The following is a 23,268-nucleotide window of genomic DNA, read 5'->3' on the forward strand; positions in this document are numbered from 1 at the left end:
ATAGAACATTTTGTTGAGAAGCATAAAATAACACAGCTACTGAAAAATACTTGTTGGTCACTGTTCACTTCAAGATTGCAGATGAATGTATTGGCAGAACTTACGGTTCTCTTGATGCTTGTGAGTATTGTTCAAAGATTTATTAAAATCAGTTGCTTTCTTAAGAGCAAACCACAAAACAGGTACTACTACTAAAAACTAAGGTTAGAACGGGAAAATTGCATGATAGTTGAAAAAGCACTGACTTTGGAGCCAAGCAGTACCTCAGGAAAACTCTCACTTCACCAGTTACTGTTAATAGCTATGTGACCACTGGGAGAATGCCTATACCTCTCTTAACCTCTGTTTTATCATCTATAAATATATGGCAATAACTTTTTTGCAAAGTTGCTAAGGGCATGAAATGACGTACTGCACTTAAGTGCCTACTACAGATGTTCAGTTGGTGTTTGTACCTGCTCTTCCATTTAGAAATCCCCAAACACAAAAACTAGTATTATTACCTTGTCCTATGTATGAGGACCAGCATAATCCCTCTGCCTGGAATGCCTTCTGCCCTAAAAGTCCTAATTGGATTTCAAGAATCAGATTTCAATGTATTTTCTTTTGGCATTTCAGAGGTACAATTAAGTTCTTTCTTATCATAGCTCCTGTATTGCTTTATTTATGTCTCTAATAGTAATAACCACTTAATATGTGGTGGATGCCATGTTAGTACCAGTTCCCCTTAAAGGAAGGGATAAATTATTATTTCAGCTGCCAGGAGTACAACCAGCAGATATGCCCTCTTTAGGAATTATCCCAGATGAGAGCACCTCTCAGGTCATGCCCTTTCCCAAGATAGCCACATCCCCAAACATAAAGTGTGATACAAGGGCCCAGGACCTTCACAACACTGGGGACAACTCCAAAAAATCATCCATCTTTAGAACTCCCTTCAGAGTTGGCTAAAGCTTCCAATGAGACCACATCACAGCTCGGCCTCTCCCTCTGCCCAGGCTTATGTCCTTCCCTTTTCTTCCCCAGGTGGTGGTCCAAGAATGTTTCCTAGTAAGTCCCCTCCACCCTAATCTCTATTTCAGAATTTGCAACTCGGAAACCCAATTTGCAGTATACTTCAGGCACTTATTATGTTACTACAATAATTTGTTCACAGCCTGTCTCACTCATTGGGCTGGGTGTGCTTCTGATATTTAAAAAAATATTCTTAGGATCTAGTCATACCTGGCACATGTGAATACCTAGCAAATATTTGTTGAATAAATTCATTTAAAAAGAGATCCTATTTTTCTTGGTCAGGAAACTCTATTCTCTTCTTTAATTAAATGTATTTATTTATAATCTTTCTTTACAGGAAAAGAATGTAAAGAAGTTAAGTGAAAGTTAACTACCATTACATAGTGGGAAAGTGAGAATGACAGAATTGTAAAAGCAAGTATGTCATCAGGATCAATATAGTTGTAATTATTCATTGGATATTATAAAGTCATTCAATAAATAGTCATTGAGCAGAATAACTGTATACCAGGCATTGCTTAAATGCTAAGTCTTTTTCCCCAAGGAGAGTTATATTCAATTGACAGCAAAAGCCAAAAATAGAATAAAGCAGTATAATTTAATAGAGTAATAGGTAGTATGAAAGCCACTGAGGGGGATCAGAACACGCCATCCCTAAATATGCCACTTTGGGATATTGATTATTTTGAGCTGGAGATGCTCAATAGCAGACGCAGGAAGGGCTCTCTGCCTTTTCCTTTTTTACTTAAAAGCAGAGTGTAAGTTTACCATGAGAAAAGTGCCCTCCCTGTATCACCAAGAAGGGAATATTCTTATCATCACAGACAGGGAGTTGACACAGAGATGAGCCTACACAAACAAATCTTACAAAAATAACCCTTATCTTCCATTAGCTTCTCCCATGTATTTCCTAGTCACTTTTCCACAATTTCTTTCCCCAACCCTAAACTCTTTTACTTTGGCTTTATCATATCTCCACAATTTATGACTCTGTTAAAATGTTATATAAGCCCCTAGGTCTAACTGCTTCTTTGAGGTTTTTACCTCTTTCTTTCTACAAAGCCCACCATGACACATAAAAATATTAACCTCAAGTAAAACTTGTATGCTTTTTCTTTTGTTAGTATGTCTTTTGTCTGTATAATTCACAGGTCCTGGTCACAGAATTTAAGAGGATAGAGGAAAAGTATTTCCTCACCTACATCACTTTAGGTCGGATGGTCAGGGAGGGACTCCCAAAAAGGGTGAACAGATACTTCAGTGATAAAAATCCACACTTGCAGAGATTTGGGGAAAGAAACTTCTATTTTATTTTATTATGTCATTTATTTATTTATTTTTTAAATTTTTTTATTTTTTGAGACTCCAGGCTGGAGTGCAGTGGCACGATCTCAGCTCACTGCAACTTCTGCCTCCCAGGTTCAAGTGATTCTTGTGCCTCAGCCTCCCGAGTAGCTGGGATTACAGGCATGCACCACCACCCAGCCAATTTTTTTTTTTTTCTTAGTAGAAACAGGGTCTCACCATGTTGCCCAGGCTGGTCTCAAATTCCTGGGCTCAAGCGATAGACCCACCTTGGCCACCCAAAGTGCTGGGATTATAGGCATGAGCCACCAGACCCTGCCTATATGGGAAAGAAACTTTTAGACAGACAAAATAGCTAATATAAAGGCCAGGGAACAAAACCAAATTTGACCCTAAGTTCCCAGCAGCTAAATATAGTAAATGGCTTGTTTTTATCTGGGAGGGGATATGTTTTTATTCTTAAGGAGAGTCAATTTTCCATTGAATAAAATCTGGATGGCACTGAGAGAGGTAAACAATGTCTTCATCAACCATTTCACAACAAACACAGAAGGAGAAATCTGTGATGGCTTTTTGTAGGGACATTGGAGACCTAACATTAAGAAGCATTCAGGAAAGACAGTTTCTGTGAGGTGCTATAATGACTCACAATACTTAGAGTAGTAGCTAGATGACATGACCTTTAAGTTTTCTTCTTTAAGTGAGAATTGTATGTCAGTCTAAGATTGCATCCTCTATTGGGGGCTTCAATGCAGGTATCTTAGAGTATTCATTTATACTCTGATTCATTAATCAAGAAAAATATTGTTCAGAAAACTTTGGACAAAGGCTTTTAATCATAGCACTCTATGTTCCTGCTGCATTTAAGTTATGACTCACAATTTAAGCTGACTTCATAGAATTCTACTGAAATATCACCTACTCAGATAAAAAGTTGCTTGTTTCCCCCATACAACTCCATTCTTTTCATTTGCAAATGTATTGCCTCCTCTCATTGCTGTAGAATAGGACTCTCAGTTATTCTGATAGATATTAAGTTTTATTGAGATGCAAATAAATAACAACAGGCATAAAATTAAAGAAAGATGAGTTTCAGTGTCAAGATACTCAATGAAGCAGGAAATGGAGATCATTAAGCTATTACTATAAGACAGGTTTGCTTAACCTACCTTTGTAATTTTGTTCCCTGACAACTAAACAAAAAACGTATTTATTAAACAGTGACACTCTGGCAGGGACATGCCACTATAAGTCAAAAGAAAGAATATATATTCCAAAGTGAAAAACAGCAAGTTAAGCTTTATTATGGTAGCGGAGAAATGTCATCACATTACAAAACATGTGCTGCAACCATCAAATGGCTTTGACTTCTTAGTAAATCATATGTATAAAATACCTACTGAGTCAACTAATTAAATTCATTCTATTTTGCAAATATTTCAAGCATGTGACATCTCAAACCCAAGGCCTACCACCTGTTTTTCTCAATGATAAAATCAGAACTGAAGAGACGAGATGTTGGGATTCAGTAACAGTGTGTGTGACAGTGTCTGGCTAGCATAGTTCCTAGCAGATAACATAACATTAATACTCAATCTCTCCCTTCCCTTGCCTTCCCTCTTACTTTCACAACCTAGTGTAGAAGAAGGGTTATATCCTGAAATAGATTACAGTCAAAAACCACACATAGCTGCCTCCTTTGTGGGACCTGCAGCAAGGATACAGATAGAGGCCAACATACCAAATCTGCATATTCAAAAGTTACAAATCAAGCTGGCAAACTATTAAATAAAATGTGATATATCCTTCTGTCTTGATAAATATATTTTATAACAACCTGAAAGGCCAATTTCTAATTTAGATTTCTCATATCCCTCAGAGTTTTATGCCAAAATTTGGCAGGGGGCCATGGGACACATGCATTCCTACCCAGTCTTGAGGCTTGAACCCCCTACTCTTCTCTCTACCAGCTTTCCCACCCAGAGGAACCTGGTAGGCATGGTCTGAACACTCCAGCATGATTCAGCTCCAGAAACACCTCCGTAATCAATTGTCCCTTAGGCCTAAGAGCATGCACACCAGCAACCACAGTCTGCCCTTGAGAACGTGGGATAAGAAGAGGTCCAAGCAAATGTTGGAGCCAGTACTGAGACCTGTTGAACAGAAAATTCCACAGTCTCAGATACAGTCTAGAAGTGAAGGTAGGACTCCCAAATAAGCCATAACTTTGAGTCTTGACTATTTCTAAGAATGATGCTATTTATAAATTTAGTAACTCTTGCAATAATTTTACTTTTATCAAGAAATCAATATTCACAAAGGTACTGATGTTAACATGATTGTGGCATCAAGAAAAAGTAATTCTATAAACAGAGATTTTTTTTTCTTTTCCTGTGTCATCAGAAACAAAGATGAATGTAGCTTGGGTGCTTTTCTCCCATCTTTTCTCCAGCTATATTACTATTTTAAGGTGTATTTCTATTCATGCTTGCTGCTTGCTTGGTTTCTATCTATCTCTCCCCTTCTCTCTCTCCTTCCTTTCTTTCATTCCTTCTTCCGCTTGGTGTCTCATTTTGATAAACCCGTAATTTTTATAAACAAACAAACAAAAAACACAACTAGAAATTGTGTTTGCTACTTTTAAGAAAGTTACGCCTAAAGTCATATCAGTCAAACATAGGAATAAATTTGCCCATCACAATGTGGTAGTAGTAGAATAGCTCAGTCTCAATTTCTGTGACTCACACATTATTTGACACAAATGGTCCTTCTAAAAACTGCAAGATGCCTCTACTGAAAAAAATAGGAAAGTAAAATACCATGCTTTACACTGGTTTCTATGCCTGAAGTAAGACAAAAGTTACTGAGTTTTTACAGCGTCTTGCCTTTTAGAAAGATTCGCCCTTCAAACTATGACACACACCTATTTGTACTGGTGTCACATTACTGATTCAAATACTTCCCATTTCACTATAGAGTGTATGAAGACAGATAAAGATAAAGGGGAAGGAGCTACTCACTAATCAAAGAACAGACACGAACAAAAAGGGTTTGTAGCACTGGGATAGAAACAAGCACAGGAAGCTGGACAATTTGTTTTACTCCATTCTTCATTTAGCCTTGAACAAAACTCAGCAAGTCTTCCCGTGTTAATTTCTGCTTCCTGACAGACTGTCTATATTCTTAAAAAACATTTTAAATTAAATGGCCTCATAATCTTACCAAGTCTAATTTATTATTTGAGCCCCTTGTCCCCACATGGCACAATACGTTATTTTGTATAAAGTTCACACAGTAGGGTCGTTCATCTTTAGCACCATAGTAAAACAACTTTGGGCATCATAAAGATAATCATTCTTAATGAGAATGATACAATAGCCTTTGCAGAAATAGAAAGTACCACAGACCCACCATGAAATGAAGAAGTAATTTTTGCCTTGTGTTACCAGCAGTGGTAATGGGTAATAGCATTTTACCCATATATTCTCACCTTTTCATCTGGTGTTGGATAAACAAAAATATGCATTGGCCAGAAAATTAAACAGAAGTTTAGTGTGGCCATAGAGGATAAAGGTAATCGACCTGTCTTGGTTGGTTTGGGTTGCTATAACAAATATTATTGGAGACCGGGTGGCTTAAGTTTACCAAACATTTATTTTTCACAGTTGTGGAGGCTGGAAAATCCAGAATCAAGTTGATCTTGTTCCTAATGCAGCAGATCTTATTCCTGCTGAGAGCCCACTTCCTGGTTTGCACATAGCCACCTTCTTGTATCCTGACATGGCTGAGAGCAGAGAGAAGCAAGCTCTCTCTTGTGTTTTTTTTTTTTAAGGGACACTAATCCCATTCACAAAAGCTTCACCCTCAATACCTAATTACCTCCCAAAGACCCCACCTCGTAATACTGTCACATTGGGGATTAGGTTTCACATAGGAATTTTAGAGGAACACAAACATTCAGTCCATAGTAGCCATACTGAGAGGAAACCTATAATATCAGTGACATAATTCATATATGGTTTTCAGAAAAGACTCCTGAACGTTAGTAAACTTTTGTTCTTTTTGTTCTTTAAATTTTACAGTAACTTTCAATAAAAAGTCTAATCATTGCAAAAAAAGTGTCTCAAGTACACACATGAACACATACATGTATATCTATATCTACATACTGGATATATATACACACACACACACATCTGCATATGCACATACACACTTCTGTATAACTATTTAAATTAGGCATATTTCAAATATGGAGGTCATGTATATAAGTATTTATGAAACCCTTTTTGAGTTTTTACAACTCAACCACTAAATTTCTTGTATTTAGGTAATTTCTACGGCCCCCAGTAGAATGGAAATGAGGAATTGAGCTAGTGGAAGCTAAGTTGGCTCTTGTTACAAATAGAAGAGGAATACTTGAAATATGGTTGTTGTATGCTCTGAAAGGTTGAGTTGGGAATGAAACAGACTTCCACTGGGAATTACTTATTATACAAATTCTGTACATTTTAATCTCTGATGTTCATTTAACTGAAGAATCATCTTTCTGATAGAAACATGTGTCCCTACATATTTAGATACATACAGTGGCTCTTATTTCAGGCCTTGGTGCCTTTCTTCACAGCAGTTTCCTGCTTGGGCCTGATCATTCAAGTCATTCTATTTAACAGTTACTGAGTGTTTACTGTATTCTGGGCTGCTGAGATGAAACAGTTAACAAGACAGATAGGGTTTCTTTCATGGTGTATGGGAGAGGAGGGAGAGAAAAGGGAGGGGAACGACAGTCAATAACAGGTGATAAACAAGGAAACAAAAACAATTTCAGACACAGCTAAATCCAGTGAAGAGGTTAAAATGTCCTTCTCTTTCCTGTACCTTCCATCATCCCTATCCTTATCATCCCTTAGAAACACCATTTTCTGACAACCTCCTTCATGCAGTCCTGAATAGACCATTTCCTCCTTTTGTGGACGCACTGATCCCACCTCCACTTCTATCGTGCTACTTTATTGCATTTATTTGTTTACCTGTCTTATCTTTCCCAACCAGACTTTGAGCCTCTTTGGAGTAAAGGTCAGACATGTTTTCTTAATGATTTTGTAGTTGTAATTCCTGGCACATATTCTGTTTTTCCTCTTCATTTTAACCCTCAAGACACAGCATATAAAACATTCAATAAATGTCAATTTACCAAACGTGTATGATTTTATAATTTGTATTCTTTCCAATGTATCAAGGGCCTTGAGAAAAATTAATTTCAAAGAACAAGGTATAACATATTCAATAAATGCTAGTCAACTGAATTAATCTGTTCAAGGAGTAAAGGAGCCTAAGGGTAGCCTTTCTATTATTGTACTACTCGAGGCGTAGTAGGAATGACTATGTTGATGTGATCACAATCTTCTGCAAAGATTTTAGTATGTCCTCGTTGGAGCCATGTTCTATCGTTTTAATTCAGCCAGCGTACCATTTTAAAAATTGTTATCACAACTTAAGTTTCATGCTATTAAAGTGATGTGAGAAATTGAATTGAGCAGATAGACTATGTATTATGAGTTAAAAGACAAGCTCAAGAACGCCAGAGAAAGATCTTACATTTTCCAGAACCCAGAGAACTTGCTTCCCCAGAGAGTTAGGACAGTGAATTTTACTCAAGTAATATAGCATTGAAGGACAACCAATTAAATAACTAATCAAATAACCAGCTAAATAATTTGAGGAATGTGGTGTTGCCAGAAATTCCAGTATTTGAAAGCACTCTTTGACCTCACAAGAGCTTTAGGCCATCTATCGGAGGGCTCTAACCATTCCAGGTGTTTATTCAGTGCCTCCCAGGGACTGCCAGTTCCAAGAAAGGGGAAGGAAAAGCCCTCACATTTGAATAATAAAGAGTTTCTTAAGGTGATTTAGGACTCATCTGCATAATAATGGGTATTGTACAGGCCACAGAACAAACACACAGAACTGATTGCTTTGAACATTAATGCGAAAATGCTTTCCCTTGTTGCCAAAGCTGTTCTAGTCGAACCATGCTAAAAGCTCTATTAGGCATTCAATAATCAGACTTGGATTTTTTTAAGGGTTACATTTTTAAAATGTTACTCATCAGGAGGCCAGTCTATCTTTATGGCTTATGTGCTCCTCTATACTTCTTGGTGATTTTTCTCAAGCACAGACTAGAAGTATGTGTTAACTCCTGAGTTTTGCCTTCCACCTTCAAAGACTCCAACAGAGCATAGGAAAGCCACAAATCAAATGAAGTGTGTAAGAAGCCTGAGGTCTTCTGCAAAGTAACCAACCCCTGTCTGCTCTATTGTGTGGTCATAGACTTATTTTTTTAGGTAAATGTAGTAAGCAAAAATTTGTCAGTAGCAAAAATTATTTTCTATTTTTATTTTGCTAATAGAGACTCTGATAGATGCTGATTAGTGAAACTCAGATAGAAAAAACATGTCATTAGGGATAAAGCAATGGGCTTTTCCTGAATTTTAGACATGGTCTCTTTATCAAAGGACAAGAAATAATTGAAAAAGAGAAATAAGGTATACAAACTTCGATTAATATTGGGCAAGTTCTGTTTTATCATTATGGTAGCCATTATTCCTAAAATTTGTTGGCCAGTATACTAGATGTTTTATGTAATTATCTAATTTCAATCTCCCAACAACATTATGTGGCAAGTATCATTAGTCCCACTTTCACAGACAGGAAAATTTAGGCTCAGATATTTAAAGTAATTGGCTGAAGTTCTATTTGGTAGTAAGTTGAAGAACCAGGATTAGAAACTAAATGTGTATGATTTTAAATTCTCGTGGTACCTATTCATCATGGAATACTACATAGCCATAAGAAAGAACAAAATCATATCCTTTGCAGCAACATGGATACAACTGGAGGTCATTATCCTAAGCAAATTAATGCCGGAACAGAAAACCAAATACTGCATGTTCTCACTTATGAGTGAGAGCTAACCATTAGACTTACATGGACATAAAAGTGGCAACAATAGATACTGGAGACTACTGGAGTGGGGAGAAAGGCAAGGGCTGAAAAACTACCTACTGGGTACTATGCTCAGTACTCAGGTGATGAGATCATTTGTACCCCAAACCGCAGCATCACACAAAATACTCATGTAACAAACACATATATATACCCCCTGAATCTAAAATAAAAGTTGAAATTTTAAGACATCCATTCTTTCCAATGTATCCGTTGCCTTGAGAAAAATTAATTTCAAAGATTAAACAACACTCTCCCTCATTTAAAAAAAAAAAAAGTATTTGAGGATAAGTTTGATGCTGTGCTTTAGTCCTGAACTACCAGTACTTTATTTTTAAATATTAACTTATAGTAATAATTTTTAGATTTAATTTAAATGCACTTAATGCAACTTATTTAACTTAATTAATTTGCATAACTAAATCTAAGCTCATATTTGTGGAAAGAGATTTGTTAAATATAAGCATGTCCTGTCGGTCTTTCTGATCTCATCATAGTTTTTAAACACAAAACGACAGCTCACGGTGGGATGATGAGAGTTCAAACACACCTTGTGCTAAAAGCAGGAGAGGCAAGTTCTGGAGGACCACATAACAGGTACTGAAGAGAAGACATAAAATGCTGCCCAATATCAACATCAAAATGAAGTTTTACTAGAAAAAAATGACCTTCAGGAAACAGAGGAGAGAAAGAAAGGATAGATAGGACAGGATATAGATTAAGGCCCTGAAACACACAATGTGCTATTATAACTGTGCCAAATTATCTTAGTACCATCACAAAATAAACTGAAGTTATTTCCTCAAATATCATTCAAAATAAGCCTCCTAAACATTTCTTACCATATTTCAGTATTATTCAATTTACTCAAAGGAAATGATCACCTAAGTGAATTTCAGCAAATCTTGTTATACCATCTCTCTGACTATAACATTCCTTCTTTTTCATAGACACGATTATAGTTTCATGCCCCTATTTAAGATAACCACAATTACAGTTCAGTATAATTACCTAGATAGAACTCATGGTGTAATATCACATATCTACTCATTGAGATAAACAATCTTTTGTAGGTTTCTAAATTATTTGCTTTCTAGTGTTTCCCACTTCTTAAGTTGGGTAGGGAAGAGAGAAGAAAAGAAGAAGGTAGAAGAAAAATGATTACCCTCACCAGGAAAAAAAAGAACACCCCAGCAATATTAAGAGTAATTGAGAATTGACTCTTTAACATTGAATCACATGATAAAAATTTTTTCCTATAATTTACAGGTCACATTTACTTTCATCTTCTTATTTTGTGGGAAGGAGAGGTGGTATTTGATTTTCTCCTCTGTCTTGTGTGTTTTCTTTGCAAATGGAAACGTAGCAGAAATGGAGCAGGGAGTGCAGTAACTGGGACAATTGATTTCTTTTTGGTTACCTTGTAATTTCTGGTTGTATTCGGTCCTGTCAGAGTGGCTCCTCCTCAAGGTGCCAGACTGGTCCCCAGAAACACTGCTGTCAACCACAGTGTCAGTCTTCCTTCTCTCCAACATATAGAGTCTGGACCTCAGGAAGGCCAGATTCTTTTTCTTGGTGACCATGTTTTCTTTCCCAGTGGCTTCTTTGGGCTCCATATGAGGCAAAGACAAGCTTTAGAGGCTTGCAGGCAATGACTGGTTGCTAAGGCGCCTCAGGGTGAGGGTTAAAGCCACTAGAATGACGAGTTTATCTGCCCCCTTCTAACTAAACTGCTTCACTCCAGGGTTACCTGGCTGTGACTGCCACCACCTCTACGAAGTCCCAGAGCTCCACCCACATGAGGTCATTCTTTTTTAAACCTAGAATCCAACAGGGGAAGCTGCCACCTGTTACCTGAGAGACTTGCAGCACAGAGCTAGGCAAAGCAGGGACTGCGCTGTCACATGCTACTGAAGCAAACAAAAATCCCATTGTGTGGGGTGAGGGGTGGGGAAAAAGGAAAGTGAACAAGGTGAGGCAGTGAGGAAGGAAGTACACGTTAGCATAACCCGCCGTTTATGGGTTTAATGTGTGCCCATGGGTGTGTGCAGGTGCGCTCAGGACACTATGTTGTGGTCTGCTGCCTGGAAGCAGACTGGGGCTTGTGCGTGGTTTTTGGCTAGAGTTACTCACAGGTGACCCACGGAGTCAGTGCAAGGGCTATACGAATTTGCATTTGCATCCTAACAGTGAGTACAGAATCATTTTCAGTGATTACTGTGCACACTCGAAATTATGCTTCTTCCTGTGAACATTGAACATTCAACAATTATTTTTTAAAAACATACTTGCCAAACCCTGATCCGCATTCCTGAGGAAATAAGGATTCACACGTGAGAGTCATCTGGCAGCAGGCAAAAGAAGTGGAGGGGAATGCCCATAGAGGCCTAGAGCCTTTTCAGATTTCTCACTCTCCGCAGGCTGCCCTTGCCTGAAATTAATCCTTCCATGGTCCCACCCTGTCCTTCTATGTTCTGGTCCTTAGGAAAATAAGCCCCGTGTCAGGGTTCAATTTCTATAAGATCTTTTCCCTGTCCCTTTCATAGGTGTAGTCCCAGAAAAGGGCATCTCACCTTGGGAATATAAGAAGAGGAAAAATGTTTGAAACTGAAGAGGCACTACACTTCTAGAAAGTAGAAAGGATAGGGCAGCTGTTGAAAGAGAGAATGGCGAACAGTGATAGGCCTTTCATTAATTTTTTTTTTTGAAGTTGTTTTTCCTCATATTTCCTGAGATCTCTCAAGGGAGGAATTCTAAGAAGCTCTGGGAATGTACTGAGTGCTCTGTATGCCTTCATTAAGGAAAAGAAAGGCCCTAAGGAGGAATATGGATTCTCTCCTATTGTAAAGGGACCACCAAAATCCAGCTGTGTGCTGACCAGTCTGAATCTTGCATAACTTCTGTTAGAAAAGATTTATAAATAAGGAGAAAGATATAAAAGTCATTTCGCAGCTCAGGATGTGTGGGCTGAATATAATTTACATGATTATCTTAAAAGATAAATGACAAATCTTCACCCATTAAGGAGACATCTATATATAGCTTGGCGTATTGAATGGCTTTTCTTTCATATAATTGATAGTCTTTTTTGAATAAATCTTCCCAAGTACATTTAATAAATACTTTTAAAGGCATATTTACCTCTAAAATATAAAAGGATTTTTTTGGATTTATGTCAAAATGCCTCAGTTGTGTTCTAATATTATATATGTTTGAATGTATGTATGCATATACACACTTATTTATATTTGCCTGGTAGCTACCAGGGATTTATTTAGATATAGTACCACTGAAAAAATGTGCAATTAAAACTACACGACTTAATGCGTAATGTGAGGTTTAGGACACAGCACTCAGAAACTTTGCCAATGGACCATACAAAGCAGATCAAGACCTAATAAAAATGGTAGCATAAATTTACACATGATAAATGCTTAAGAAATGCATAAATACTACAGCAAATATAACCCTTTATCTTGAAAAAGACATGGCATTACTTGTGGAAATGGGCCTCAGAAAGGTCACAGCTTATGGGTTGTGAAATGGCAAAAGAAGCATTATTTGAAATCAGAGGGAATTTTGTTACAACAGATGTGGATGGGTGTGGCTCATAACTCAGGCAGTGAACTGAGGTCACTGGTAATGTTTGAGGAGCGTACCTGTGTGAGTTTTGTGCATTCTTATGTGGCTCAGGTCATCTGGGTAGTTTTCTGCATTCGACTAGTGTTTCAAGTAGACAAAATCTCACACAAACAAATGCGAAATTATGTTATATTCAAACACTTCCCTAACATTTCAGTATTGTTGGAATAAATTTGTATTTTCAAAACAAGTGTTATGGCAGAACTTATTGTAGTAGCTTCATTATACAACTCTATATTGTTTAATAACAAGGATACATTCTGAGAAAAGCATCATTAGCCTATTTTGTCATTGTGTGAACATTATGGAATATATATATTTTTAAAGTAGCTTCATTATACCATCCTGTATTGTTTAACAACAAGGATACATTCTGCGGAAAGTATTATTAGGCAATTTTGTCATTGTGCGGACATCATGGAATGTATTTACGCACACCTAAAGGGTATAGCCTACTACACATCTAGGCTATATGGTACTGCCTATTGCTCCTGGGCTATAAACCTGTTACTGTACTGAGTACCGTAGGCTATTGTAATGCAATGGTAAATATTTGTAACTCTAAACATATTTAAACATAGAAAAGTACAATAAAAGTATGGTATTATAATATTATGAGACCACCATTGTATATGCAGTCCATCATTGGCTAAAACATCATTGTGCAGCACCTGATTATGTTTTTTAATTTCACCAATTATGAAGATACATAACATAGCTACTATGAGTTCAGTGGTAAATATATATTTTATTTATTCACATTATTTTGAACGTAAAATTTAACAACGGTAGATAAATTCTCTCAAAACAATCTTCTATTCAATCAGGGAATCAGGTAGACACTGTTGGTTGCTTACTTAGTCTTCATTTTTACCGCCTCCTACCCCCATGCTATTCTTTGTCAACAGAACCCTTCTCTTGTTCAAGGCAGCATTAGGCTTGGCCAATCAATGATAATCTTTTTTCCTATTTTTTTCAATCTCCCTTTCTGCTAGGGTTGGCCATGTAACCCCGGTCCTGGCAAATAGGACCTTTAGAATAAGGGGTGGATTATTGATCTTGGGGAAGTTTTTGGTTCTCCAATAAAAGGGGCAATCTCATCTGGTTTCAACCTTCCCCATTCTTCTAGACTGATCATAGGTGTAATGCATGGAGCAGTCACAGCCCTCCTGTGTCCTTGGGAAAAGACCAAGAGATCCATGGGCTCTGATACCTTTGACCTATGGAACCAACATCAGTAGCCATTCACCTTTAGACTTGTTATGAGGGTCAAATAGATCTTCCCTCCCTAAGCTATTGTTAATTGGAGTTCTTGTTGCGAATACATTTCTAGTGGATTTAACAGATGGTGCTTAATTTACATACAGATTCACAGTTCTCTTGCTTATCTCCTTGACATTTCTTAAGCCAATGTGTTTAGAATCCCTAGCGTAAAACATGACTTAGTTTTTCTAGAAATGAGAACAGCCAGGTCAGAGAGATTTTGAGTGCTTTGACACTGGGGCATCTTGCTAGAACATCAATGAGACTGGAGGAGCAAGGCCTCTAAGCTTCATATTTTTTAGCAAAGGTATAAAAATGTTTTAATACAGAAGGTTGATATTACTTAAATAAATAAATAAAATATTGATATTAAGACATTTAAACATATTTTGTTTGGATAAGGAACAAACAATTCCCAGTTGATTATTAGGAAAAGCACTGGACAGTGAGTACAAGACTCAGTTTTAGTCTTGACTGTGACATAAATCAGCTTCATGATCTTACAGTTGACATAGTCTCTCTAGGTCCTAATTTATTCATTTGTAAAATATAAGGGAGAACTCATCATTAGTGCTATTCACTGAATATTTTTAGTTCTCCATTTAGGCACATGGAAGTATTTTACTTCCCTACACCCTTTTGATTTAGACATGGTCAAGCAACTTGCCTTGGCCAAAGAAATTGATTGAACATGATGTATGTCACTTTTAGGGAATGTTTTAATAACACAGTGGGTGTTTTTGCTATAGCTATCTTTCTGTCATTATTGGTACTGGCAAGATTCCAGGCAGTGGGGGCTCCATCAGGATGAGTCCTGGAATGTAGATGGCTCAGAACAAAACCCCCAGACACCCCATGATGATTGTATAGTTTGATCATGAAAGAATCCTTTCTTGCTTTAGTCTACTGAGATTTGGGACGTTTTTATTACCTAGACTTAACATAACCTCAACTATTCTTATTAATGTTGGATGTAGATTACTTGATACATAAATCTTTTTATGTCTAGCATTATGTGATCTCAGGATTCCAAAATAATCCAAGGTGATTCTAGATTGTAAAACTCATCACTCCAAAACAGAAGTCACATCTCTTGAACAATGTTGTGAATAAACTAAATCGGAGGAAGGAAAGGGCAAAAGTTAGGAGCTTATTGTAGCAGTCCAGGCAAGAAATGCTTGGGCTACCATAGTAGCGGTAGGAATAGAGAAGAGTTGATGAATTCAAAATACCTTTTAAGAGTTGAACTGACACAACCTGTAGATGATTTGATTGAAGTGGATGAGTAAAAAATGAATGAAAGATGAATTCTAGGTTTTAAGATTGAATAACTGGGAAGATATTTTGTGCTGTGCACTAATATAGGAGGGAAGAAGTACAGAGGAAGAGTAAATTTGGTGAGATTATCAAGAATTCGATTTAGGATACATTAGTGTTAAGATGCCTATAAGAGATAAAAGAGAAATATCAGGTATGCTTCAGATTTATGAATTTAGAGTCACTATTTAGATTTTAGATAAAAACTGGAGTCATCAAAATATACATATTATTTTACGTCATAGATTGATGAGGTCATTTAAGAAGAAAATATGTCAAGAGGAGAAGGATCAAAATCAAACCCTGAAAGACTCTGAGTTTAGAGATGGTTTTGGAGGAAAATGCATCAAAGAAAGTAGGAAAGCAACCATTGAGGTAGGAGAAAAACAGTGGAATGTGGTACATAGAAGTCTAGATGCAAGTTTTTCCCAAATGAAAGGATAGCCTGTCAGGAAACCAAATAAAATGAAAATAATTCTTTTTAATTTGGCACATGTTGATCATTTATAAGTTTTTCCAAAGGAGTTTTAGTAATGTGTAGAGGAGAAAGCAGGAATAGAAGGAATTTTGCTAAAGGAGATAAGAACATTGAAATGTGGGAATGACACTGCTGAGAACATTTGCAATCATTTATTATTATTTTTTCTTTTATTTTAGTTTCAGGGGGTACATGAGCAGGTTTGTTTTATAGGTAAATTGCATGTTGTGTGGGTTTGATGTACAGATGATTTCATCACCCAGGTAATGAGCATAGTACCCTAGAGGTAGATTTTCAATCCTCGCCCTCCTCCCATCCAAAACACTCAACTAGGCCCCAGTGCCTGATGTTCCCTTCTTTGCATCCATGTGTACTCAATGTTTAGCTCTCACTTATAAGTAAGAATATGCAGTATTTGGTTTTCTGTTTCTGTGTCAGTTCACTTAGGATTATGGCCTCCAGCCCCATCCATATTACTACAAAGGACATAATCTCATACATTTTTGTGACTGCCTAGTATTCCATGGTGCATATGTACCACATTTACTTTCTCCAGTCTACCATTGATGGGCATCTAGGTTGATTCCACATCTTTGCTATTGTGAATACTGCTACAATGAACATATGTGCGCATGTGTTTTTATGCAGTCATTTATTATTATTGGGCAATTACTATATGTAAGGATTATACCTAAATAGTGAGAAAGGTAGGATAATATCTATATTTTAAAATATGGAAACAGGTTCAGGGAAGTTAAGTAATTTTCCCAAGATCAAATAGCTAGTAAATGATGAAGTAACTCAAATTCAGCCCCCTTTTACAGGAAAGCCTGTGATCTTAGCCACTCTGCTGTATACCAAGTGCCTAAAAACTGCCCGACATACAGCAAGTGTACAACAAATGTACTTTTCTCCATTAAAGGTATTTAGAAACAATTCCTCATTACCTTTCCTTTATTTTTTGGGATGAGTTCAAGGGATGTGAAATTTTATCAGACACCTCAAGTGATTTTTATGCACAGTTCAACTTTGAGAATTCCTGCAAGCATTCTCCTTGTCTTCAGTGTCTCTCTACTCCTGTTCATCTTGCCTAACGTCACTTGAGTGTCCTTTTAAACTATAAATTGGATCATGTCATTCTTCAGATTAAAAAAGCTTGTTGGATTGTTTCCCATTCATGTAGGAGAAAATTCAAATATTATGTAGGCCTCAATTAGACTGTCTAGTTTCATTTCCAGTTGCTTACTGTTTGAGTTTTAACTACTGAATAACAAATCACTTCCAGCACTTAGTTGCTTAAAACAATACTTATCATTGCATCAGCTCTCACAGTTTCTGTGGGCCAGAAATTTGGGAAAGGCTCAGCTAAGTAGTTCTAACTCAGATCTTTCATGTGGTTGTTGGCAGATATTGACTGAAGCTAAAATGGCAAGTAGCTAGGACAGCTATGAGTTGATCAGGCATCCTCCTCTCTTGATAGTTTCAGGGCCTTTCGTTTTGATCTCTCCATGGGATCTAGTTTGGGTTTTTCTCCCAGTATAGCAGCTTTAGGGAAGTCAGACATTTATATGGTAGCTCAAGGTTTGAAGGGGTTCTCCTATGAGACCCTGGCAGAAAATGTACCATCTTTATGACCTATTCTATGAAGTCACATAGCATTACTTCCACTGTTGTCACAAAGCCTACTTTCTCAATGAGCACAGAGTCTCTCTTCTCAATGAAAGGAGTATCAAAGTCACATTATAAGAGCATATGGAATGGGAGAAGTTGCTCTGGCTATTGGAAAAATGCAATCTGACTCACTATGATGGTTAATACTGAATGTCAACTTGATTGGATTGAGGATACAAAGGTATTAATTGTGGGTGTGTCTGTGAGGGTGTGGCCAAAGGAGATTAACATTTTAGTCAGGGTTCTGGGAAAGGTAGACCCACACTTAATCTGGGTGGGCACCACCTGAACAGCTGCTAGCGCAGCTGGAATATAAAGTAGGCAGAAAAATGTGAAAAGGCAAGACTGGCCTAGCCTCTCAGCCTACATCTTTCTCCCATGCTGGGTACTTCCTTCCCTTGAAAATCAACTCCAAGATCTTCAGTTTTGGAATTCAGACTGGCTCTCCTTTCTCCTCAGACTGCAGATGGCCTATCTGCTAACAGAACTAATAGGATATATATATATATATAAAAAATAGGATATATATACAATAGGAGATATATATATATATATAAGGAGATATATGTATATATATACACATATATCTCCTATTAGTTCTGTCCCTCTAGAGAACCCTGATTAATACACTCACATACTCATTACATACCATGTATTCTGTTTTCTTTGGGGATTGATTTTGTTTAAGCTGTTTATTATACATGAAATTGCCTTCTCAATCCTCATGAAATATGACACATCTTTCATGATACAACTTAATGTTCCCTCCTCTGTGACATTTCCCTCCTGCTACAATCACTCCCTGCCTCCTCTGAAATCACAAAACAGCATACTTCCATCATAGTAGAGGGAGCTCTGTACATTCTGTAACTCTAGTTACATTATGATCTCTTCAAGATATTTGCCTTTGAAACTCTCATCATGACTAGCAATATGAGATCAATAAATGTTTGCCATTGTTGGGAGTCAGGCATAGCAGCTTAAGATCATGTGCAGCCTACCAATGTATGGGGAGAGGCTTACATGCAAGCTGCTAATTTATTTTTCCCTCTCTATGATCAGTACCCTTTCTCCTGGAAAGAAAACAATATAGATTTGGAAACAAAGGAAATTCAGGGAATATTATTTCCTCAAAGATGAGATCATTAATGTATTTGTGAGATGACCATAAAGCCAGCTTTGAGAGCTCTCTATTCAACTATAAATTGTTCGTTGTGGCCCTGCTATCTTGTAGCTCTGTTTTTATATTCACCGCTGTGCTTCCTGAAAGCAACAATTTCTGCTAATGCACTGACCAAGCAGCAGCATAATAATCCTGTCAGCCAACAATGGATGGGAGCTGAGGATTGAAAGGAGGTAAACCTTCTAATGTTTTCATCCTCTTGACTGAAGTAATTTTAGCAATGACATATGACAGTACTTGGGCCTTTGTCTCAGCTGTAATGAATCATCCATTACAAGATTTTCAAGGTTATTGGGGGGAAATTTATCTTGGGAAGGGGAAGAGTCTTTGCAAGTGCATGAGGTGGCCTGGCTATTATCAAAACCATCTACATAAGCAAGAAAAGATACCATTGGGATCTTTGAAAACTGCTTATATAATGTTGCCAGGGTCTAAGTCAGATCACTGGATTCAATTTCCAATAGTATATGATCTTAGAGAATCCATTTAAGAGTTACTCAGCAGAACAGCAACTTGTATCAAAGCAACCAATACAGGAGATGAACTATTTTTATTTTCCAGGGAGAATTCAGAATTAATTTTTTTGCTCCTTCTGTATAATTTCTCTCATTTTTATGTCCTAAAATTTGCACCTGCTTGATTTTAGGTCACTTCTGAGATAGAACTACAGGTAGTTTTTATTTTAATTATAAGCAGCCAGCTTCCTGTTTCTTTTACTCTAAGTATTTGAATTCAGGAAGATTTACTTAAAAGAAAATCTTAATATTATGGTTGAATATTTAAATGTACATGTTATAGTAGTATCATGTTTTATATGCAGAATTATATGTTGCAGACTCATAAAATATTGCCATCAAATGATCCTAGAAGCTCAAGTTAAAACAAATGATCCTTTGTTCTTCCACTTCCCAGGCATTTTCATTTTTATTTCACTTGGTTTTCATTTGTGCAGAAACCTGTTTGTCGTGACGGCTTGGTATATTGACTCCAAATATATATTTGTTCTTTTTTTTTTTTGCTTCAAGTTGAAAAACAGTAGTTATAGATGACTAGGAGAAAAAGTGTATTTTTAATAAGTGCAACAAAGTCTCATGTAAATCACTTAAGCTAAGAAGCATTTTTTATGACTTGAGTGACTTTGAAAACTACATTATCTCGGTATAGGATAAGCCACTTACCCTCCCTGACTCAGTTTCTTCACCTTTTAAGGCTGAGCTTCAGATTGATCTCAGTGTTTCACAGAGCTGTATTGCTACTCCTGTTCAGAATGTGATTAAATTCAAAATTATAGTATCCATGGTAACCATAACTAGGTCAGTTTGCACTTGGAGTAACAAATAACAGCGGAGAATCTGTATCCTTTTTCCAACCATCCTCTGTGTTTGCAAAACCTTGTTAGGCTGCTGCAAGTAAGTAGCTTTGCAGAAAAAGACCTAGTAGCATCCAGGAGAGAGTGATTTTCTTATTCATTTGTGATCTACACACCCATCAAACTTCATGAAAATTAGGCAATGTATATGTGATTTTACTTCACCCAACCAACATGAATATTTAAGTAATGATTTTACTAGTAAAGTTTTAATTGTTTATTTTAAAATATTGTGGTTAATGTCTAATAAAATTAAGACCTAGGGAATTTCTGTAAAAATAATTGCAGTGGTATGCAGGTGCCTCTTTCCACTTTGGTCACAGCTAATTTTTTTCCTTCAGACCTGATATTTTCTTACGGAACCAAGAAATATTTATTGTTCCTTTCCACTTACCACCCAAATATGTTTATCTAACAGCATATATAACATGAACTGTTTTTTAATATAAAATCAATTATATTTATGTACTTCTATTTCAGATATAGAAAAAATTGAACAGATGTGTACATGGACACTGGAACTGGAAGGAAGGTGAGGAGAATTTTCCCTTTTCCCCTTAAACACTCTGTGTTTGACATTTTTAAATAATCTAGCAGGTACTAAATTTTTTAGAGCACTGGATTCTCCTTCAAGTCACCAAGTCAAAATACTGTCCCCTCTTTAAATCAATAAGTAGAACAACAGCTTTAAGAATAACTACCATTTATTTGAGCACCTCCTGTGTCATGCCATTTGCATATTCTTAGGATTGTTCAGGCAATCCTCAGAACAATTCTGTGAGGCAAATATTATTATTACTGTCTTACAGATGCAGAATCAAGACTGAAAGAAGTTGAGTAACTTCACTCTAGATCATCTGGTAGAGGATTTAAAGGAGATCTAGCCCTGAGAAGTTAGGCTCTAAAACCTATGCCCTTCCCATGAAAGCACATTTTCTTCATAAAAAGGGTAACTTACATCTTATCTTTTCTGTAGTCTCTAAGTGGTTGATTCCATAAGAAAGTAGTCAAGGCCAGTGACTGTTGAACTCGGTTTTAGCATTTTTGGAAATTGAGATCCAAGAAGTGTAAATGATTGTGAAAGGGGCTTCAGTGGCTTCCGTGCAAATCTAGAACTAAACATCTTTTTCTTTTACTACAAAATGGTGGAAATATTGAAAACAATTTCTCATCTAATTCCCTGTTGCAAGCTGTCGCATAATTTGGCTATACTCTTAAAGGCAAATAGCTCATTTTACAGGCCTTATTTGCACAGCCTTCTCCTTTCTTTTTTGTGGCAATATATGTGTGGATTAGGAGTAACCCACAGCAACCAAAGGTAAACTAAAAACAAATATGTCATTTGGTTTTAAATGTGCTAAATTTTGTCCTGATGTTAGTATAAATAATGTATAAACAAGATGTGCACACTACTTGGGGTGGGATTATAACATTATGAATCCTTCATTGTAAAAAAGCCAAAATGTTTTTGGCTTTTTTTAAGCTTTGTATGGGGGCAAAAAGTATGCATGGGAAACATTCAATTTACTAGTATTATTGCCTTACCTAGTCTCTTACCTCATTGTTTCCTACTGTTCTTCATGCATCAGGAAGCAAAGATGACTGAAGTGCCTCTTGGTAGCTGATTAATTCAGTGTTTCCTCCATCGATAAGCACCAATTTCCCATAAAAATATAACAGAGTGCTAATACAAAAGAGAAGGGCAATCTCCCTCAAATTATAATATTTAAGGCCTACTGTATAGTTTCCTCCAGACTTATTCAGGTACCGTCCAAGGTGATTTGAAATACTCATGCTAAATTATCTTTTTCTAGGTCCCTATGGTCTACTTCCACGATAGGTCTGAAGGTTTCCTGAAATGCCATTCTCTCTGTAATCTTTTCTATATGTGATTTTATTAATAGTATTTTACATTTGTCTAGTGCTTCTTGCTAAAGTTTATGTCTTGATTTGAATTTTAGTGTTTCTCTATTAATAAACCAACCATTTATTTAGTATCACTTAGGGTGAATTTACTTATATAGCTATCAGATTTCATCCATTGCATGTTGAATTTCCACAGTTTTATTTTTAAACAATAACTAATCTCTGTGTTTTAAGTGGACTTTGTACATTCTTCATAGACTAACCATAGCTTTAGAAATACAAGGTGTAGTTTAAGCAGGGAAGTTAGATGTTTTAAAAATCATTACTACAAGTGATCCTCAAAAAGTTTATGGAAAAATGCATATTATAAAAAAACTATGCATGAATTTCAAAAATGTTTTTGGGACAAAATTACACTTGTGCTAACTTTTGGTAACATGTCTGAACAGGATCTCATTTGAAGTACTAAGAAGAATAAGCCATTGGTTTGAAAAAAAGCCCTCTTAAGAGCAAAATGAATTCTGCTAAAATTGAAGCAGGAACAAATATCAACTTTATGGTGAAGCTCTGGTGGAAGAATGATGAAATCATTGATACTTTACAAGAAGTTTATGGTGACAATGCCTTAAAGAAATCATCAGTTTACACATGGATAGCTTGTTTTAGGAAGGGATGAGATGCTGATGATAAATCCTGTGCTGGCAAATACATCCACAGCAATTTGCAAGGAAAAAATTTATCTTGTTCATGCCCTAACTGAAGAGGACCAACATTTAACAGCTTGGACAATAGCCAGCACCATAGATATCTCAATTGGTTCAGCTTACACAATCCTGAGTCAAAAATCAAAGTCGAGCACCTTCCACTCAATTGGTGCCAAAACCATTGGACCCAGATCAACTGCAGACAATAGTAGAGCTTTCCATGAATATTTTAAACAACTGGGACCAAGATCTTGTAGCGTATCTCCAAGCAGAGTAACAAGAGATGAAACATAGCTTTCCCAGTATGATCCTTAAGACAAAGCACAATCAAAGCAATGACTACCAAGACGTGGAGTGTGGTCCAGTCAAAGCACAAGCAGATCAGTCAAAAGCAAAGGTCATGGCAACGGTGTTTTGGGATGCTCAAGGCACTTTGTTTGTTGACTTG

The 23,268-nt window shown here is 36.7% G+C and overlaps 2 protein-coding genes across 2 annotated transcripts in view; one reads left to right on the forward strand and one right to left on the reverse strand.

Annotated features, from left to right (window-relative positions):
• The window catches only part of ARHGEF38 (Rho guanine nucleotide exchange factor 38), a 126,242-nt gene extending 115,154 nt beyond the window's left edge, over positions 1-11,088 (reverse strand). Inside the window, exon 1 of the mRNA XM_050791481.1 lies at positions 10,748-11,088. Coding sequence (XP_050647438.1) covers positions 10,748-10,943 — 196 coding nt within the window. The 5' untranslated portion in view covers positions 10,944-11,088. The remainder of the gene's footprint in view (positions 1-10,747) is intronic.
• PPA2 (inorganic pyrophosphatase 2) overlaps positions 1-23,268 on the forward strand; it is a 1,020,900-nt gene that overhangs the window by 835,622 nt on the left and 162,010 nt on the right. The gene's annotated exons all lie outside the window — the stretch shown is intronic.

The sequence above is a fragment of the Macaca thibetana genome, chromosome 5, assembly GCF_024542745.1.
Source record: "Macaca thibetana thibetana isolate TM-01 chromosome 5, ASM2454274v1, whole genome shotgun sequence".
Classification (NCBI taxonomy): domain Eukaryota; kingdom Metazoa; phylum Chordata; class Mammalia; order Primates; family Cercopithecidae; genus Macaca; species Macaca thibetana.